General features: G+C 25.5%; 1 protein-coding gene across 2 annotated transcripts in view; it reads right to left on the reverse strand.

The window, feature by feature from the left end:
• LOC132924078 (uncharacterized) overlaps positions 1 to 18,638 on the reverse strand; it is a 134,985-nt gene that overhangs the window by 93,101 nt on the left and 23,246 nt on the right. The window contains exon 1 of one of the 2 annotated variants that reach the window (XM_060988162.1): positions 8,936 to 9,897. The exons of the other annotated variant lie outside the window; for it this stretch is intronic. Within the exon in view, the coding sequence (XP_060844145.1) occupies positions 8,936 to 8,963 (28 nt within the window). The 5' untranslated portion in view covers positions 8,964 to 9,897. Of the gene's footprint in view, positions 1 to 8,935; positions 9,898 to 18,638 lie in introns of those variants that run through there. 2 annotated transcript variants of the gene reach the window in all.

Consider the following 18,638-nt stretch of genomic DNA (forward strand, 5'->3'; position numbering starts at 1 on the left):
CGGTATTGACAGTGCAATTGGTCCAAAGAAATAAAGCTGAACTACCATATAACAACAGGTCGTCGGTGAAAGACGGTACAATACCTTAATCGACCACCAGCGATTAGAGATCAACTGATTTTGAACTTTTAAATTGAAAACAAATCCATGAAAAATGTAGTGGAATCGTAATGCTTACAGATTATTCAACAAACGTATATGCGTACGTTTTGTCAATGCCCCGTTAGGTATTTCCATGAGCTTTGCTACTATTACGTTTTATCGCTTAAATTATTTTTACACGGCTTTTGGTTGTCAATAAACGTAAAGCAATAAAATAACGTCTTGTGAACTACGTCGAGAAACATTTTCACCAGTATATTTATTGTTAATGTGACAATATGTAATTTACTTTACAGTTCATAATAAAATATATTATATTTATTTATAATATATACGTATATGAATAAATAAATATACCAAAATGATTCAAATTCGCACAATGATGAACGATAGTAATTTTCAAAAAAAAAGTTATAAATAGTTATAAATCAATAAAATTAAACCCGCCATGTTTTATGCTATCCATTGTTAATAATAATGGAAAATATCATGTCTTAATGGAAAAGTACATTATTAAATTATCACATCTACAATATGACTTTAGTTATTTATTTTGACAATGTGTATTATTCAGGTGGTTAATCAGATCTTAATTGAACATTGAATATTATTAAGAAATGTTTAAAAAAAAAATAATGATAATATTATATTATATTTTTTTTTTTAGTAGAAGTACAAAAGTTTAATACTTCAATTATAGTATTCTAATATTTAAATGCTTTATATTATAATATACATTTAAACTATATGTATTTTGAGTTGTATTTTTGTAATTTGCAGTTTTTTAGTTTTTTATGATCAACGTTGATAGATCTCGAGAAAAATGTATATAGGAAAAATCAATTATTAAACACTAATTTAACTCTATAATGTACTGTAGTAAATATAAAATAAAATGAATACATTATAATTGATTTAGAATATAAATTTAATGTTTTAATACACCTATAAAATAAGAAAAACAGTTTTAAATTTAGATTTAGATTTAAATAATATAATATTTATTAAGGTACCTACTTATATATTAGTTATTTTATGTTTGACTTACAAAAAAGTTTATACTTTAATTTTTTTTAGTTTTATTTAATTATCAACATAACATCGTATTAAAAAATATAATTATAAAATGGTTATTGCTATCTAGTAGTTCAATAATATGAAAATTATTATTGAGTATTTTCAAAATGTATTGTAGTATCGACTATTTGTAGTGAATCGTTTTATAAAAATATGGATATACTATATTATTATTATTGTATCAAATTACATTTTTTTCGTTGTTCACAATTTTGTGTTTATCCAGAAAAGGCGCTAACTGAACAAAATAATATGTACCTATGTATCTATTTACCTATTGAAATTTACATTGAATGCATGTCATTTGATTCAAATTTAAACATAAAAGAAGACTGACTTATACAACACAGTGGTATATTAATATATTTATTTTAATATAAAAACACATATCAATATAAATACTCAAGCGTATCACATTATTAAATTATATTAATTGATAAAAATGAATTATTTATATAAATAATATAGGTACTGGGAATATTTTATTTTTAAAGTATAATTAGTAATTACTATTATGATTAATATCATATTATGATATCATAATTCAAAACTAGTTGTTAATTTATCTCATAATTATAATATAATAATATATATTATAATACATTTGATAAATATTAAATATTTTATTTCTAAGACTTTATATTATCTTCTATGGATATATATTATTTAACGGAAGTCCAAAGTTGTACACTTACGATACAAATTATACTTGTAGTGAAATTTATTTAATATAATATATTTTAATTAAAATCACCGTAAAACATAATTTATGAATTATTTTTGTACAAAGTGTATATGTTTAACAATATAAAGTATTAAAAAATATTGATGTAAAAGTAAGTGGCAAGACGCCAAATTAGTTGAAGCATGGTTACATACCTTTTTAAACATTTTAGAAATATTCTAATATATTATGAATTTATGCATTTATTTTCAGCTATGTATGTGTTAAAGTAACTCAGATTTTTTTGTTGTTGGAATGTCTAATTTAGAATACTAGAGTTCAACTCAAATACAAAAAATTAGAATTAATACAATTTCTTATGATACTTGCTTGAAAGCCACTGCGTTACAAAGGAAAAAATAAGCTCAAAACTATTATTTTATTATAATAATTCACAATAATATTCTGGAACACAGTTAAATATCATACAATTTTTCTATGCTCTATGGAAGGTTTATGTTGATCCACTACTTTGTCACTTTCGTGAACAGTGAAGTAGACAACTTAAGTTGCCTGCAGTTCACGACTCTTCATTTGAAACTACTCTAATCATTTAAAAAGCCAAAAGTTATTATTTTCCTTAAGTTTGAAATGTAACACTATGTATAGGAATTTACGGTGATTTATTATATCATGATGAAAACGCTTCGCATCAAATAAATACCCACTGCAATACATTCTTATATGATTGTCTTCGGTCATCCATCTCTTTTTAAGAATAATTTTCTAGGTGTCCAAGTCAAGAAATCAAGTGACAACTGGCTTTATGTATATATGTATTAAATTTTAAATTCCAAAATGTTAGAAAAGGAAAAAATTGGCAGAGAAATAAGTAGAGCCCGAGTGACTTGGCTATAATAATAAAACCTTATACAAGTGTCAGTATCATTCCCGATAAAAAATTAAATGTAAGATACATTCAAAAATTATTCATGATCTAAGAGAGAATAATAAAATAATAATATATATTTGTCCATAATATTTAATAATTGTTTTATGTAATTAAATTATAAGCTTGAAACTGGAATTTTCCAAAATATAATTCAAAATTAATTAGGTATATTGAATGTAAATTTATGTTAAAATATGTTTTTGTTAAATTAGTTGGTACAAGTTGGTTATTTAATTTATTTTAACGTCTACAACTTTTATTAATAATTATTAATTAAGCAATATACTTATCCAAATATTATAATGAAGTTTTATAGATAAAATTATACAATTTTATTTTTTGACTGAAATTATAATATTGTTACTGTCAGAAGAAATATAGCCTCGAATATTAAAACTCTCCGTGTAATTAATTATATTCATAGTTTAAAAAATTTAAACTTATAAATCTATTCTTGTATTAGGAATGCAATAATTTATATATATATATATATATATATATAATAATAAGATCTTAAAATATTTGTTAGTAGGTATGACAAAATAACACTTCGTTATTTTTAAACTTTTATATTACTGTCTCAAATGTCGGTCAAATTGACTTAAGCCCTTACTACCTAGGACCAAAGATTTATACTAATAGCCAATAACATTTCAATATTATAAGAAACATACGAATAAGGTTTAGAAAAAAATGTATGTTTTGTTATATTATTAGCTTTTTATCAAAGATTCCGAGCCAGAGATTAGAGATTACACAAGTAAAACTAAGAATTGGATCTAGTTAGGAGTTTAAGGGGTCAAAAGTAAAAATTCACATTTTTATAATGAATGGAAATACATTAAAAAAAAAAATAACAAAAAAAACGGGAATAACACAAAATCTATTTTTGTCAAAAATTATTTCATTATTTTACTATAACTCAAAACTATAGAAATTTGAAATATTAACAAGTGTATACATTATCATTTTTAATAAAAAGTAAAGTTTGACTTTTTTGTCTTTTTTCTAAAAAACTTTGAAAATTGAATACATCATTCAATTCAAAATCAATATTAGATTTTTTTATATTGAAATATGTTTACAGAAAATGAGAAAAGTCATATTAATTTTTTATAAACCTTTGTAGTTTTAATTTTTATGACCTCAGTCATTAATTTTCACAAGAACTATTTTTTCTAGAACAATTATTATTATTAAATTGTATTGTAATTTTCTCCAAATTATTATGTTATTATTTTCTAGACATGTTATAATTTTCAAAATATTATGATTCATATTTAGCTACTTATAGATTATTTAAATTTTAAACTTTATTTTTTAATTTTTTTAAATGCGAATAAAAATTTGTTTTCTTATTAAAAAAGCTTAACAATTAAATACAAAAGTTGATAATGTACAAGCCAAAAAAATTTGAAAATACATAAGCAGTTCTTTTAAGTATGGAAAATGTAATAAACGTTTTCTCATATAAGTACTTTATACTAACTACACTAACTACATAATTTAATTCAAATTTAAAACATCTATTTAACTAACCAAATTGACACTTGCTATAAAGCAGAATGTTAAACACTTTTCCACCTTTTTAAAATTGTGTGATTTAATTAAAATAAAAAAAAAATGTTGAAGTGAATATATAAAATTTTATTTTTGATAATTAATTCAAAATAAACGATCAGTAATAAGGTTAAATAACATAAATTTCATGCAAATAATGTTTATAAGCATGACCTTAATCATATTTGATGGTGTCTGTAGTCATTTTTTAGGGGGATATGACCCCCTTTTAACTAAATTCATGAGTTATAAAAATGTGGCATTAAGTTTTCGATTATTATATATTCTACCTGAAAAAGTTAGAAATGTTTTTTATTTATTTGGGCATAATATCAACATAAAAAAAAATGAAATACGATAATTACTTCTTCCATGATATGAAAAAAATATCATTGTAAACCAATGGTAACCTAATTTTATATATAAAACTTATTTTCTTATTAATTTAATTACAATATTAAAATTAATTAGAATATTTTCCAAGTTTTAAAAAGCTCCTAAAAATATTGATAATAATTTTTTATAAATAAATATATATATATATATATATCATTCTATTTCAAATTTTAGTGTTTTCACCATTTTGAAAGTATAAGTTTAATGAATATATGTTTTATTCATCATAATATCACATTTATAAAATAATATACCATATTATAAGTTTACAAACGCATAAAATAAAACGAACCATTTCAAAAGAAATGTTTGTAATTTACCTTTTGTAGAAAAGTTCGATGACAAATTTTGATATTATAAAATGTTTAAATACAATTTCACTAAAAATATCAAATATTCAAAAAAATTGCATTTTAAAATAAGACAGTGTTTAATGTTATTCATATTATTTAAAAATCAGATTCCTCCATTAGGGGTTAAATAGGATTCACGCAATTTCTTAAATGTTAATTGAAATTCATTCTAGATTAGACACATTCTTCATCTAAAAATTTCCGATTGATTTATTAAAATAAATATTGCAATAATTGTTTAGAATTTCTTACTTTTTATTTTTAACCGTAGACTTTTAGAATTCAATGTGTCAATATTCAAATCAGTATTTTTTTATTGATTTAAAAATGAAATGCATTTTAAAAATTCGATAATATTAGTAAAAAAAAAAAATAGTGTATATATTTTTATTCATATTAGTTAATATATTTTTTAGGTTTTTTTAAGATGAATTTCAGTATCACTTTTCCGTTATTATTTTATTATATATTCCGTAAAATGTAATTAATTTCCTATTAGTTTTTAAATCGTAGTAGTTCTACATGATTAAAAATTAACGATAGTATAACTTAAACACACAACCATATTCTATTATGCTAAATAAGTAAAAATGTTTAATAATACATAACAGTATGTTAGGTAGTTAATAATTTTCGAAATTTTAAATTTTAAAATAATTATTTCATTAAAGATTGTAGAGTTTTGTAAAATGAAAATGCATGCTCTTCCCCAAAATGTTTCCATTGATACAGCAGTAATTTAATTTGTTTGACTGCAAGTTTCATATAAGTACCTACTTAAATAGTTTAAGTTATTCATTTTCATAAAGTATGCAAAATTTCAAAGTCCTTATCGTTTTTTACCAGTTAATAATGATTGAAGTTTTAACTACCTCGAGCATTTTATTTTATACTAAATATCATTGAAAAACTTTTAACCTCGAAAATAGAATAGATAGTACTTTATAAAATAATTTTTATGTTTTAAATATTTAAAAAAATCTATTATTATTATTGATAAATTTAATATAAGTAAAGCGATTTATACTTTAAATTAAATTGTTCTTAATATCAATATAGCAAGCATTACTCGTGTGTTTGTGTGAGTAAAATAAGTCGAAGAAGTTCTAAATGATTATCAGACCATTAATCATTTTGTTTATTGAAATTCAAATCCGAAAAGTCTGATTTAAATCCTATACAATCAATATTTGAATTAATTAATAAGAAATGAGTAATTTACTAATGAGTAAAAAAGAAAAAAAAGTTCGCTTCAACTATTTTTTTAACGAATTATTTCCTTAGAATATCTTTGTGCATACAAGGTAGTGACTATCATTAATATTAGAGTATTGAATTAAATTATTGTAAAACTATTGTATATAATATAATATATTACTATAATGTGGAATTAAAATAATGGTGTTAAAACATTGTAGCTTATTAAGTTATATATGTATATATATATTTGTTTATAGTTAGATTATATCAAACATTGATTTTTCTAAATACTTAAATACTCAAATATTATAAATATCATTAAAATACTTGATTATATATAATATAAACTTTGAATAAACATTTTTATAAAGATGATCCTTTAATCCTTTATATATATATATATATGCGTGTATATTGAGTGCATAATTACACTGTTTTTCTATCCATATAAATCATACTACCTATATAATAATTAAACGACTATCGTTGTAATTATTTAAGTCATTCTAAATTAATTAATATATCATAATCAATTTATTTCCTATGTTGCTAGAATTAATAATATTATAATAATTACTATACAAATATTTAACTTAGTCGTACCAAATGATCACCAATTTAAACCTAAAATGTTACATTTATTTTGAACAACATCCTTCGGAATCAAAAATTTACCGATAGAAAAACAAATTTGTCATTGTTTCCCATTATTTACGGTATTGCATAAAAAAGCTTAAGAAAATAATAAAAGAAAAATCCTAAATCTCTCAATGCGATTTAAGGAGATTCCAAGTTCAATTATTCCCGTTATACTTACGCTTTGTTGAGGTTATATCTCTTATAAAAATGGGTTAAAATATTTTCCTAAGCATTCCCGATATATATTTATATATTGTAACTTATTTTTACAAGTAAATTTAGATAGGTATTCATAAAAAAAAACAATAATTTAATAACACACTGCAAGTTAAAAATGGTAATATTATATACTAAAGACTGTCTAGTGAGCATACGGACATAACGTAATTGAGTATAATTGTTTCGCTAATTTTGTTAACATTGCATGCAATGAATTGGTTGGTACCACACACATGACATTATAATAAACGTGCATTGTTATATTATAATATAGTATGTAACACATAAAAAATTATTATAATCTATATTACAAAACTAAATTTTGAAAGTCAACACTTTTTTTTCAATACAATTTATTTTTACTGCTACCAAACGGATGTTTTTATTTTAATACCGTACAACGCATTAATTTGTTTCATGATGATTTATTTAAAAATATGACTTACTAAATTATTATTTTTTTTAAATGTCTAAGTTTACTATTAAATTTGGAAACAGATTTCTCAGGCAAAGCAAAAAAAAATGTCTCTGAGAAATCCGTTCTTACATTTAATATAATTAAAATGTTTTATTTTTCTTTAAACTATTTATAACGCAGTATAAAGAAAAATGTTCACTTATAATAAATGATAATTATTTTTCAACATGCGTAGTCAAAAAAAAAAAAAAACACGTAGTGCCTAATTTTCAAATAGCAGCCTCATTCGGGAACAGTTTTCTTAAGGTTTATGAAAAACTATTATTTTTACGATGTTATAGAATCACGCATAAAAGATAAATCAAAAATAAAATTTGTTCGATCCAAATTTAATAATAAAATAATACATAATAATATATATGTACATATAATAATTACATATATTTATTTGTTGATCATTTGTTTTAAATTATTTATGCAACAATGAAAAAAAAATGTAATCTTATTTGGATAAGATAATGTGCTAATATGCAATTCATACGATATAATCAAAATATTAGTGTATACTTCTTAATAACTGCCAAATGGAAATTTAATGAAAAATATTGCTTTATTAAACTAGGAAATAGGAGATAATATAGACATAAAATGTTAAATGTACTTTAAATTCGTTGGCTATGAACAACAGTGCGTGATAATCGGAGTGAACATTATAAATGTTCGGTCGGTAAGAACCGACTTTGAAGTCGATAGATTGTTTTTAAAAGCTCAAAGAGAAGAAAAAAAATAATTAAAAACGAAAAATCCTACGGAACAAAACGGCGTGCCTGCATCATTCTATTATGACGTGGTTTGCTACTCGTTAATTTCAAAAATAATAATATTTATGTATACAAATACAAAAAAAAATTACGTATATTCCGCGCACTCGAAGAACACACGTACATTATGATTATCTTTACAATCGAGAATCACCCAACGGCTCATTCGCTTATTGTACCATTCGTTATAATACAAAATACCATGTTGTTATAAACACTGCTCTGCTATGCTATTGCTACAAGCGTGCAATGAACAAAAAAAATAACGTACTGCGACGTCAGTAAAACATGCACAGACACACGTCTTACTAAATTTGCGGTACGAAAAAAAAAAATGTTTAAATTATTCGAAATTCGATCATATTTTTCGGATATTTTAGAGTGGGAATCGGGCAACCAATCACGTCGTACGACGCGCACAAAAGTGACGTTTATCGGATACATATATTATTAATTATTGACATGGTTTGTAATATTATTATTATTATTATTATTATTATATAATGTGTTTGAAATGCAATAGTTTATACGTACAGTTGAATAGCGACTGAACGCAACCCATGACTTTGCGTATGTGTTCCGTTTTGGGGCCGTTTGCAGATCCTTTTCAACCGGTCAAAGTGCCACCGCTCGCACGCCCGTGTCTCCGGTACTGCTCTGGTGGTGTTCGCTATTGTAATATGCTCTTACTGCGGCCCAATATATTTTATCGTTTTACGATAATATTATATTGTTCACTATTACCACTGCCGGTTGTCCTGCGGGCACGACGGGGCCGCGCACCGTCTCATGGCGCGGGAAAACCGCGGTTTTGGCTGCGGGGCCGGGGCAGAGGTTTTTCCGGAAGCTGGCGGGACGGACCGGAGGAATTGTCGGGGAAAAAAAAAAAAATTATATTATTTAAAAAGTTCGGGTTTTCGTGGCGGATCGGAGCCGGCGCGGCGGCGGAATCGCGTGGTGTCGGGATAATAGCGCGGGAAACCAACGGTGTTTTGAAAACGCCGAACGCGGTGCGCCCTGCGCGGGGAACGACTACCGTGGCTGTGCCGGTGTCGGCTGCTAAGCTCGCGCGCGCGAAAAACAACAACAACAACGTCGGCGGCGGCGGCGGCGACGACGACGGGAAAAAAATAATAAATATAACGGCGGTCGCGTCGACGGCGGACGAGAGCGTAGTCTGTGCGACGGCGGCGGCGGCCGGCTACGTCTCCGGCCGCGCTTTCGTCGATCGCGCGCGCTCGTCGATCGGACCAAGTTCCGCGGCGTTCCGTCGGTGCGGATGTCGAAAACGTCCGGACGCGACCGGAAATAATATTGGAAATATTATCGTATTGAAACGACGAGATGACAAAAAAAAAATGATAAAAATGATCGGCGACGCCGTTTAATATGCGCTGTGGTCAGAGTGTGGGAACACCGCGGAGACAGCGACGCGGCAGTGGTGCCAGTGGACACGTTCGATCTGGAGAACGGTGGCCGCAGTATAGATGACGGTAACGCATAAACGCAAAAACGCGCGCCCGCGCGGCGAAAACCGCGATCGCGCCGCCGAAAACGGCTATACGACGCCGACGCCGACGCGCCCGCACCGAGCGGCCGCCCCAACAAGTGGCCGCTGCCGTCGTCGCTCGGGAGACCGCCTCCTCCCCAAATCCGGCGACCGACCGGTCATCCACTGGTCGGGTTCGAGTGTTACCCTCCCCGACCGGTGGGGGGGGCACCGCTGCCACAATTCGCTAGCTGTACATTCGACGTGTACCACACTTACCCTCCGCTCGCCCTTCCACATAGTGCTGCTAAAAGGTATTTTTGATTTTTATTCTCAAAGTCCATCACCGACGGCGGAGATCCCGTCATGAGCTTTCGCTTTCGGATTTTTAGTCGGACGGACTGCAACGCGATTGACCGCGCGGGTATGGTCGAATGCACGTCTTATCGTTGTTTATCGTCGTTTTCTTCGACCGGCACGAGTGCACGACAGATAAACGTATGATGTTCAAATCGCATAACCGAAAACCAACTCGGGGAGTCGTTTACAAGGCACTTGACATTATTCTGCGTGTTATTTTTCACGAAATGTATAATTTTAATATTGAACAATATTATTTAAATCACGGTCACTTTCACTTTTAACGGTTTGTAAATAACTTGACAACAAAATGATCACATGAAAACAGAAGAAATTGCAATGAATAATCGATCATTATAGATTCTTAAGTAATTAATAAACATAATATAATATACATAATATTTTTTTAAATATTATCATACTTAAATATTATTTGACAAAATTACGAATAAAATTCCAGATATTATGTTAATCGTTGATAACCATGGGCTCTTCTCACATTTTACAGCTGTTTCTAAATTAGTTACAATAATCTAATACACACTAACTAGATAAGTAACACTTAATCGATACGCACATGATGTAACTATCAACTAAAATTAATATTAATAAATTGTATGGTATGATTAGGCGAAGTCCAATAAAATCAAACGATTATTTTTTTTGAACCAGAACAAAATTCAAAAATGTTGGTTTAAGTAAAAAGAGCCGAAATTCGACTATCACCGAAGATTAATCGACAAGATATTACCCCTCGTCGAGCCGATAATAACATTGGATGATTTAAAGAAATACTAATATTGGATGTGTGGTGTTTTTTTGGTCAGTCCCAAGATTGTCGGAGATAAATAAAATGAGTCATATTGGTATATATTTTATTATCTATTCACACACATAATATACATTTTAAGACATACGTATGCTGTAGTTTAATAATTAATATCACACACGTTTGTAGTAATGATGACACGTACAACACAAAATAAATATAAATAAAAAATTATGTTATGGTTTATTAAGCTAACAACAACGGTAGTTAAAGTTTAGGATTATACAACTTCCACTGATTAAAATAATTAACAAACATATTATTATTATGCTTACGTCGGATCATTTTTTGAAAACTCGTTTGTTATTTTGTACTCTGTGATATAATAGCCCCTATAGGCTATGAGTCCCAACAACGCATGCATATTGTGTAAAATAGTATACGATTTTCAATAAAATTATTCTCATAGAAGAAAATTTTCTAGTAATTTAACCTTTTTTTTTACACGGTATTAACTCTCACCGTAGAAACCCTATTACACATAGTAATTAATGCAATTATTTAGATTTCTAGAAATGAACTAATCAAGTTATCACAACTATCTATCTATCTATCAACTAATTAAAGACATTGTTGTTAAATTTATATATTTTCCGTCTTAATCCTTGACATTTTATATATATATGGTCCATACGCTGTGTAAAATGGTTAACTTTACCTCCACACGTCACATAAATAATAAACAACAATCATAATATAAATGTATATATATGGTATTGTACTGTACATATTAATATTATCAGTTTATTAATATAAAATAATATTTATACTTCACCATCAAGAGTTCACATTATGCTTTCAAAACTGAATTTAGTACACTCTTCCTCACATTCTAAGGAATATATATATGATGAAAATAATATAATATAGAGTAAACCTTTGGATTTCAGTATCGGTAACTTATTGTATACGAGAGTTTACAATTAGAGAGCTTTGTACCCAAATAATTTGTTCTGTCGAATATGTTCAGATACATTCAAACACTGAGGTATAAAATTTAATAAACGTTTGGTTGTTTAATCATAACAGTTATTATTCGTGTATTCACGAGTTATAACATGGATTAATACCGTTAACGGTTGTTTATTAGATAAGACAAAAACTTGATTCGAGAGTTTTGTGTATAATCTTTTAAGTTATTGGATATTCCTTTTAATAATATTCCAATTCAATTTCCCTGATAGACATTAGACGGAAATCTCGAATGAATGAATTAAAAAGAGTATTATGCATAAAGTTAAAATGTTTTAAAACGAGATAATAACTAATGCATAGATATTTATTTTTAAATAATTCTTATCATTAACTATTATTAAATATTCTAATAAAATTGAAAAAAAATTACAAAAAATAGATATAATTTTACTTATACAACATACAATTAATGATATAAAAATGATTTTGAATGCACCAAAATATTGTGTTCGGGTTTTGATTAATTAGATTGTATTGAAATAAAAATTGTTCGGGTTATATGGATTTTGATATTGGTCTTTTTAAGGGTTTTTGAGGATATTATATGTTCAGATTAATTCAGGTATGGGGTCATGTTTACAAAAGTGTGATTATAAAATAATATTAGGTGAATGTGGGGTTTGTCATAATCCTCAACCCAACATTACATTTTTTCTGAACAATACAGTTTAAAATTAAAAATGGTTGGCAAGAATATACCGCTCTGCTGTACGGTGGGTAACTGTGATGGATGTATTAAATTTGAATTCAATGATACATCATTGTACATGAAAAACTATTCTACACAGCGGAGGCAGTCTTATCACTATTATATAATATATTAGGTAAAGTGATTTATTTTACTATTAGTAATACAGTAAATTAAATTCAATTTTACTGAAAACATTACATTTAAAAATATCATTGTGTGTATTAAATAATAATAATAATATTAATATTACATAATAATTATATGTCTCTACAAATAATGTTTTTAATCTATAATAAAATAAAAAACATATCGTTATTCATGCTTAACATATTGTACTTTTGTCCATCACATTTGAACTTTAAGTATTCTTCGGTTTCAGTATAAACTACCATTATGAATAGTATTTGTATTCATTACGAATTTTATATTTAATTTTCAATTTTTATACATTTTAACATTTAATACAATTTTAACTTTAAATTTTTTTCTCCAAAATGTTCATAATTTCGATAAATTTTTAAAAAATTGAAATTAAAATACTTATAAAAATAAATTATGCCTATATATGAATTTATTTTATGAATTTAAAAAAAAAATATTTTGACTACATTTTCGATATTTTTTAATTGGTAAATGAACAACTTACGAGAAACCTTGTATTATATTTTTAAGTTTTCTTACCTAGCAAATATTTTTTAGTACATAAGTATATAAATATATAAAAATTAAATTAAATATTTTTAAAATTATATAAACAGTTGGTTGATATTTCAAGTATCTTATTCTTTTTCGTGTTATACTAATATTGTGCTAAAAAAACTAAAACCAATTTTATAAAAAAACTCGATTCGTATAAAAATTCTGTTTTCCTTAATTTTTATTCTTTGGTTATTTAAAAAAATAAATACCAGCAGTTTTTAATTTTGACCCCTTTGTACAAATTTTTTATTCAAAACCACTCTCGACGTTGAAGCCGATATCTTTTTTCGGCTGATATCATGTTTATGTTTACAAAATAAAAACACAAAAATCATTGTTAAATCAATAGATTTATTGTTTCGTTCAGAGACTCAAGCTTGATTTATTAAAATAATATGATGTCACAATTTTAAAATGTTTAAATAATTTATTATTATTATCACGTAAGGTATTTATTGGGCTAATATTTTTTCAAATCATTACATTTTACATAGATCCAGTTATTTTAAAATCTTTAGTAAAAAAGTTACTTATTTTGTACTGGAAACAAACTGTGGATTTATTAATTAAAAATATTACTATCAGGATATTTAAACAAAAACTAGGAATATGAAATAATTCATAAACATAAGTTGCCGGCTACCGAATGCTTAATGTGCAATGACGTCTACGTAACCTGCAGTGTGATAAAACCAACTATCAAAGATACCTACTCATAAAATGTAAACTGAAGTCACAAGAAAAAAACTTCTATTCACATAATATTATAGGCATTGGGACAAAATAAGACATACAACATACAAGTAATTAAAATTCATAAATCAAATTTATATACATCATTTATTATAAATTGTTTGTATAATGTATACTTTAAAACCCATATAGTTAAAGAAGTTAATTAATATTTAAACAATTATCAGTCAGTAATCTATACGCTGATACGTATCTTAATAATAATAATAATAATTTGATAATGATTAACACCTTTTGGTTTCGTTTTAAAATAACATTGGTGTGATATTGAAAAGGGAAATTATTTAAATTGCGATTAGCAGCTTCTTAAGTTAAAGTTATTGAATTAAAAATTGATTCTTGTGATTAAAATAATAAAACATTATAGAAACACATCTAATTTATTACTATATTATACAGAAACGTAGATTTCCAGTTGTAAGTGTTGTTAAATCAATAGCTTTAATGGAGTGCATGGTCCTAAAAATACTTTTTTTTTCTATACTTAGGCTATTGTTTCTGGTTGGTAGTTTTAACTTTCAACATAGAGTTATTAAAAATCTATATTATGTTTAGTCTAGTTTATAGAATTTTAACTATAAACATGAATTTATATGTCCAATAATTAAATAATAAATGTAATATTATAATAAAACATTTTATAACGATGTAAAAAACTTTTTTATAAAATAGATCATGAGACGAGTTGATTGTAATATGCATAAACACTAACCAAATATATATTTATAAGCACATAAGAATATATGTTAGTATTTTTAATTTTATTCAAATATCGGTATTTAAAAGATTTTGAAATATTTTAGCTATTAATACTATATTATTAGTATACTTACAAAAAAAAAAGTATTTTCATTCTGTTTTCTGATTATGACATTTTAACATTGTTCTTAATTTGGATAAACCTACTACAACATGAAGCATATTTGTGGGTTGTGACATTTTAGTAATTCAATTAAATCTTCATTCCAACACATTTTATTTGTATTAAAAAAAAAACAAGTAGTTCACAATTTAAAATGTAACTTTTTAGTTTATATTATTCTAAAGGGACGTAATATTATACATTTAATAGATTTTTGTGAAAATAATAAATCACTTGCCTTAAGATATGCACCCTAATAAAAGATTTTAGATTATTTAAGTACATATTTTTTTTTCAAACACAAAGTTAAATTGTTGTTACTTAAAAAAAATAATACAATTGATCTATCAAAACAAATATACATAACTTAAATGCAATTAATATTTAATTTTATAATATTAATTTAGTTAGAAAATATTTCTTAGTCATTACGCTGCTTTTATTATAGTTAATTAGTAGAGATATTGTCACAAAACTATTTATGCCACACATGGGCCATACAGTCCTATCCTTAAGATTAAAAATAATTATTAAAAAGTAATAACATCATAGAAATTGAATATAGATACCTATCTCATTAGTTCATTAAAAAATAAATAGATGTAGAAAAATTGACTATATTACATAATGTATCAATAATGTATGTATTACTGCGTTATAAAACAATATAATATTATTCTCGTAAATTATTATACATTGTTGTTATTATTATTATTATTTATTACACATAGATATGTATAATTAAATATTAAGCATAATAAGTAATTTTGTTAAGAATTTTCAGTATTCATTATCATACCTACCACAAATTGTAATTATAACACATTAATTTCAATGATAAATAGTACTTTTAAATGTAAATAATAATTATATTAAAAGAAAATAAGAACATTTTTTTTTTGTGCAAAGGATTCCTTAGGATTCGCATCACCACCGTGAGCATTTTGTTCAATAAATAACTTATACAAAAGTAGGTAGTTACTAAAGTTACTTTGGTCTGTCTCACCTTATAATATATTATTATGTTCTCGCACCTCACGGAATTTCTTTGTTCTTTGTAACTTGACAAAAGATTTTTCATTTTAAATACCATTCATAACTACTATTGTAATATAATGTTGAGTGGAAATTATGGAAAAATGAAGGTGTTTTTGTTTTAGATTTCAATTTTAATTTTTTTTTTATATATTTTACATTCAAAAATGTATTTTTTAAATTATTGTATTTTCATACAGTGAAAATATGATAAATATTTTTTAATTTACAATATAATATATTATTTCATATTATCAGTATTAAAAAATAAAATAATATTTAATAAATCTATTTTAGATTTTTTTTCATTACAATTATTAAATGTTCAATAATAATAATGCTATTTTAAACTCTAGCAATATTTGATAAATTGTAAATTAATGTTTTTACTCACTCATTGTTTGGTGAACTTCAGACTTGATGTCATATTATATTCATCACAGCGAGTATAATATTAACTTAAAGTACCTACGATACGTTATTAACTCAATAATGACATGATCGTGATGTATTCGACTGCCTATCATCGTCACACATAATCGATTAACCTAATCGAATTGATTCCGGCGGCAACGTGACAATTTAAAACCGAGTGCATTAGGTGTGTCGACATACGTATTCGGTATCCTTATTTAACTTACTCGTATTAGTAACTCTATATCCTAAAGGTAGTTGGCACCATTAATGTTATTAGAGAATAAAATCATCAAATTTATAGTCGTAGTAGTGTAGTTGAAAAATGTAGGTGGGTATTATGTATAAATAGGTAATGTCTATAAATTAGTTTTATGGTTAATGTTAACCACAATTTATTAAGAAACCAAATTTACAGATATCTAAACGATAAAATAATGATAGCATTTATAGATATTATATAATACTATATCGTTAAGCTCTAATAATAATAACAAAAGTTTAAAATATGCATTATTTAAGCACGATCAAAGTAACGATGAATATTGAATATCAATAATAATATTATTTTAAGTATGAAATGCATTGCATAAATCGATTCAATGTTAAATTATTATTTCTAGAGTTATGAATGTTCATTACTTTTAATATTATAAAATAGATACGTATTTTAAACCAAAAAACCAAAGTCGGTTAATGGATTAAATTTAGGTATATAATAATACGAATTAAACAAATTTTTATGATGATTTTAATTATTTTACTTAGACTAACAAAATAACACATAATGCGTTTCGTTATAAAAAGTAAAACTAAAAAAGACAAACAAAAAATAATAATGTTTTTATTGTTTTATATGAAAAGTTATTTAAGCACTTAAGTTGATTCTTACTTTTTTTAATTTTCAATAGGTAAGCGTAAAATAATACACTTTATTTAATTAGTTAAAATATATCTGATTTCTTAGTATCCTTTACTCGATGCATATTCAATAATTTAAAAAATGTACAATAAATTATGAACTAAAACTTCTAAAAATAAAAAATAAAGGTCAACGACGACGAAAATTTAATAAAAACTTAGAAACACATGATTATACACAAACAAGTATAACAATAGGTTGTTTAAATGAATACAGTAATTATGTTTCATAAACTAACGCAGAGGGACACACTGTTGCATAATTTGCTTAACTTTCGTTTACTGGTAGACAATGACGATCGTATTCCAGACACGTTTTATATGTTTGAATATAGTTTCAAAAGGATATAGGAGATCAAGGGTGAGAGAGAAAAAGAGAAAGAGAGAGAGAGAGAGAGAGAGAGAGAGAGTAAAATATTTTTGACCCATTTGTGTGTAAAAAACATAATATACTGATGAAATTAACTCATAATTGCATTGGAAATTAAAAAAGTCATAGACAAATAAGTGTTTCTTTTAATAAAAATAATTATTATAATACTTACTTTCCAAAATGTAAAAAAAATAATTTTACATTAAATAAGAGATAAATAATTACATTATATGAATTAACACAAATATCTATTTATTAATAATCATATATATTTCAAATGTATCAGAGCGTACATTTTGAATTTTGATCATGTCATACACATATGGTATGCATTTTTTTTATCTTCTTAAAGAACTTTTGGCATTAATACTCTTTTTATAAAATGTTTTTTTAATGTTTTTAATATGTTTTGAAGAAAAAAGGAATGAATTATAAATAATTAATGCAAGTAAAATTAGAATTCCGGAAAACATCAAAGGTCGTAAAATTAAATAAACATTGGTACACGAATTTGAAGTCACAATATGCAAATTATTAGTTTAATTTATAATTAACTCTACTAAATTTAATTTAAAAAGTACAAACTGTTTAAGTCCTAAACGCATTGCAATTTAATAAATAAATAATGAAATAAAGATGAATCGTATAACGATTTTAATAATAAATCTATGCATAATAATATATTAAAAACGTTACAACGATTTTTGAATTTAATATAATATATCAATTTGAACTTTACATTAATCTAGAGCTGGGATTAAATTAATATATAGTTATCTACACAATATTATAACGTTGAACATAATATAACCACAGTTGTATTAATTACAATAATA

The sequence above is a fragment of the Rhopalosiphum padi genome, chromosome 3 (genome assembly GCF_020882245.1).
Source record: "Rhopalosiphum padi isolate XX-2018 chromosome 3, ASM2088224v1, whole genome shotgun sequence".
In the NCBI taxonomy this organism is placed as follows: domain Eukaryota; kingdom Metazoa; phylum Arthropoda; class Insecta; order Hemiptera; family Aphididae; genus Rhopalosiphum; species Rhopalosiphum padi.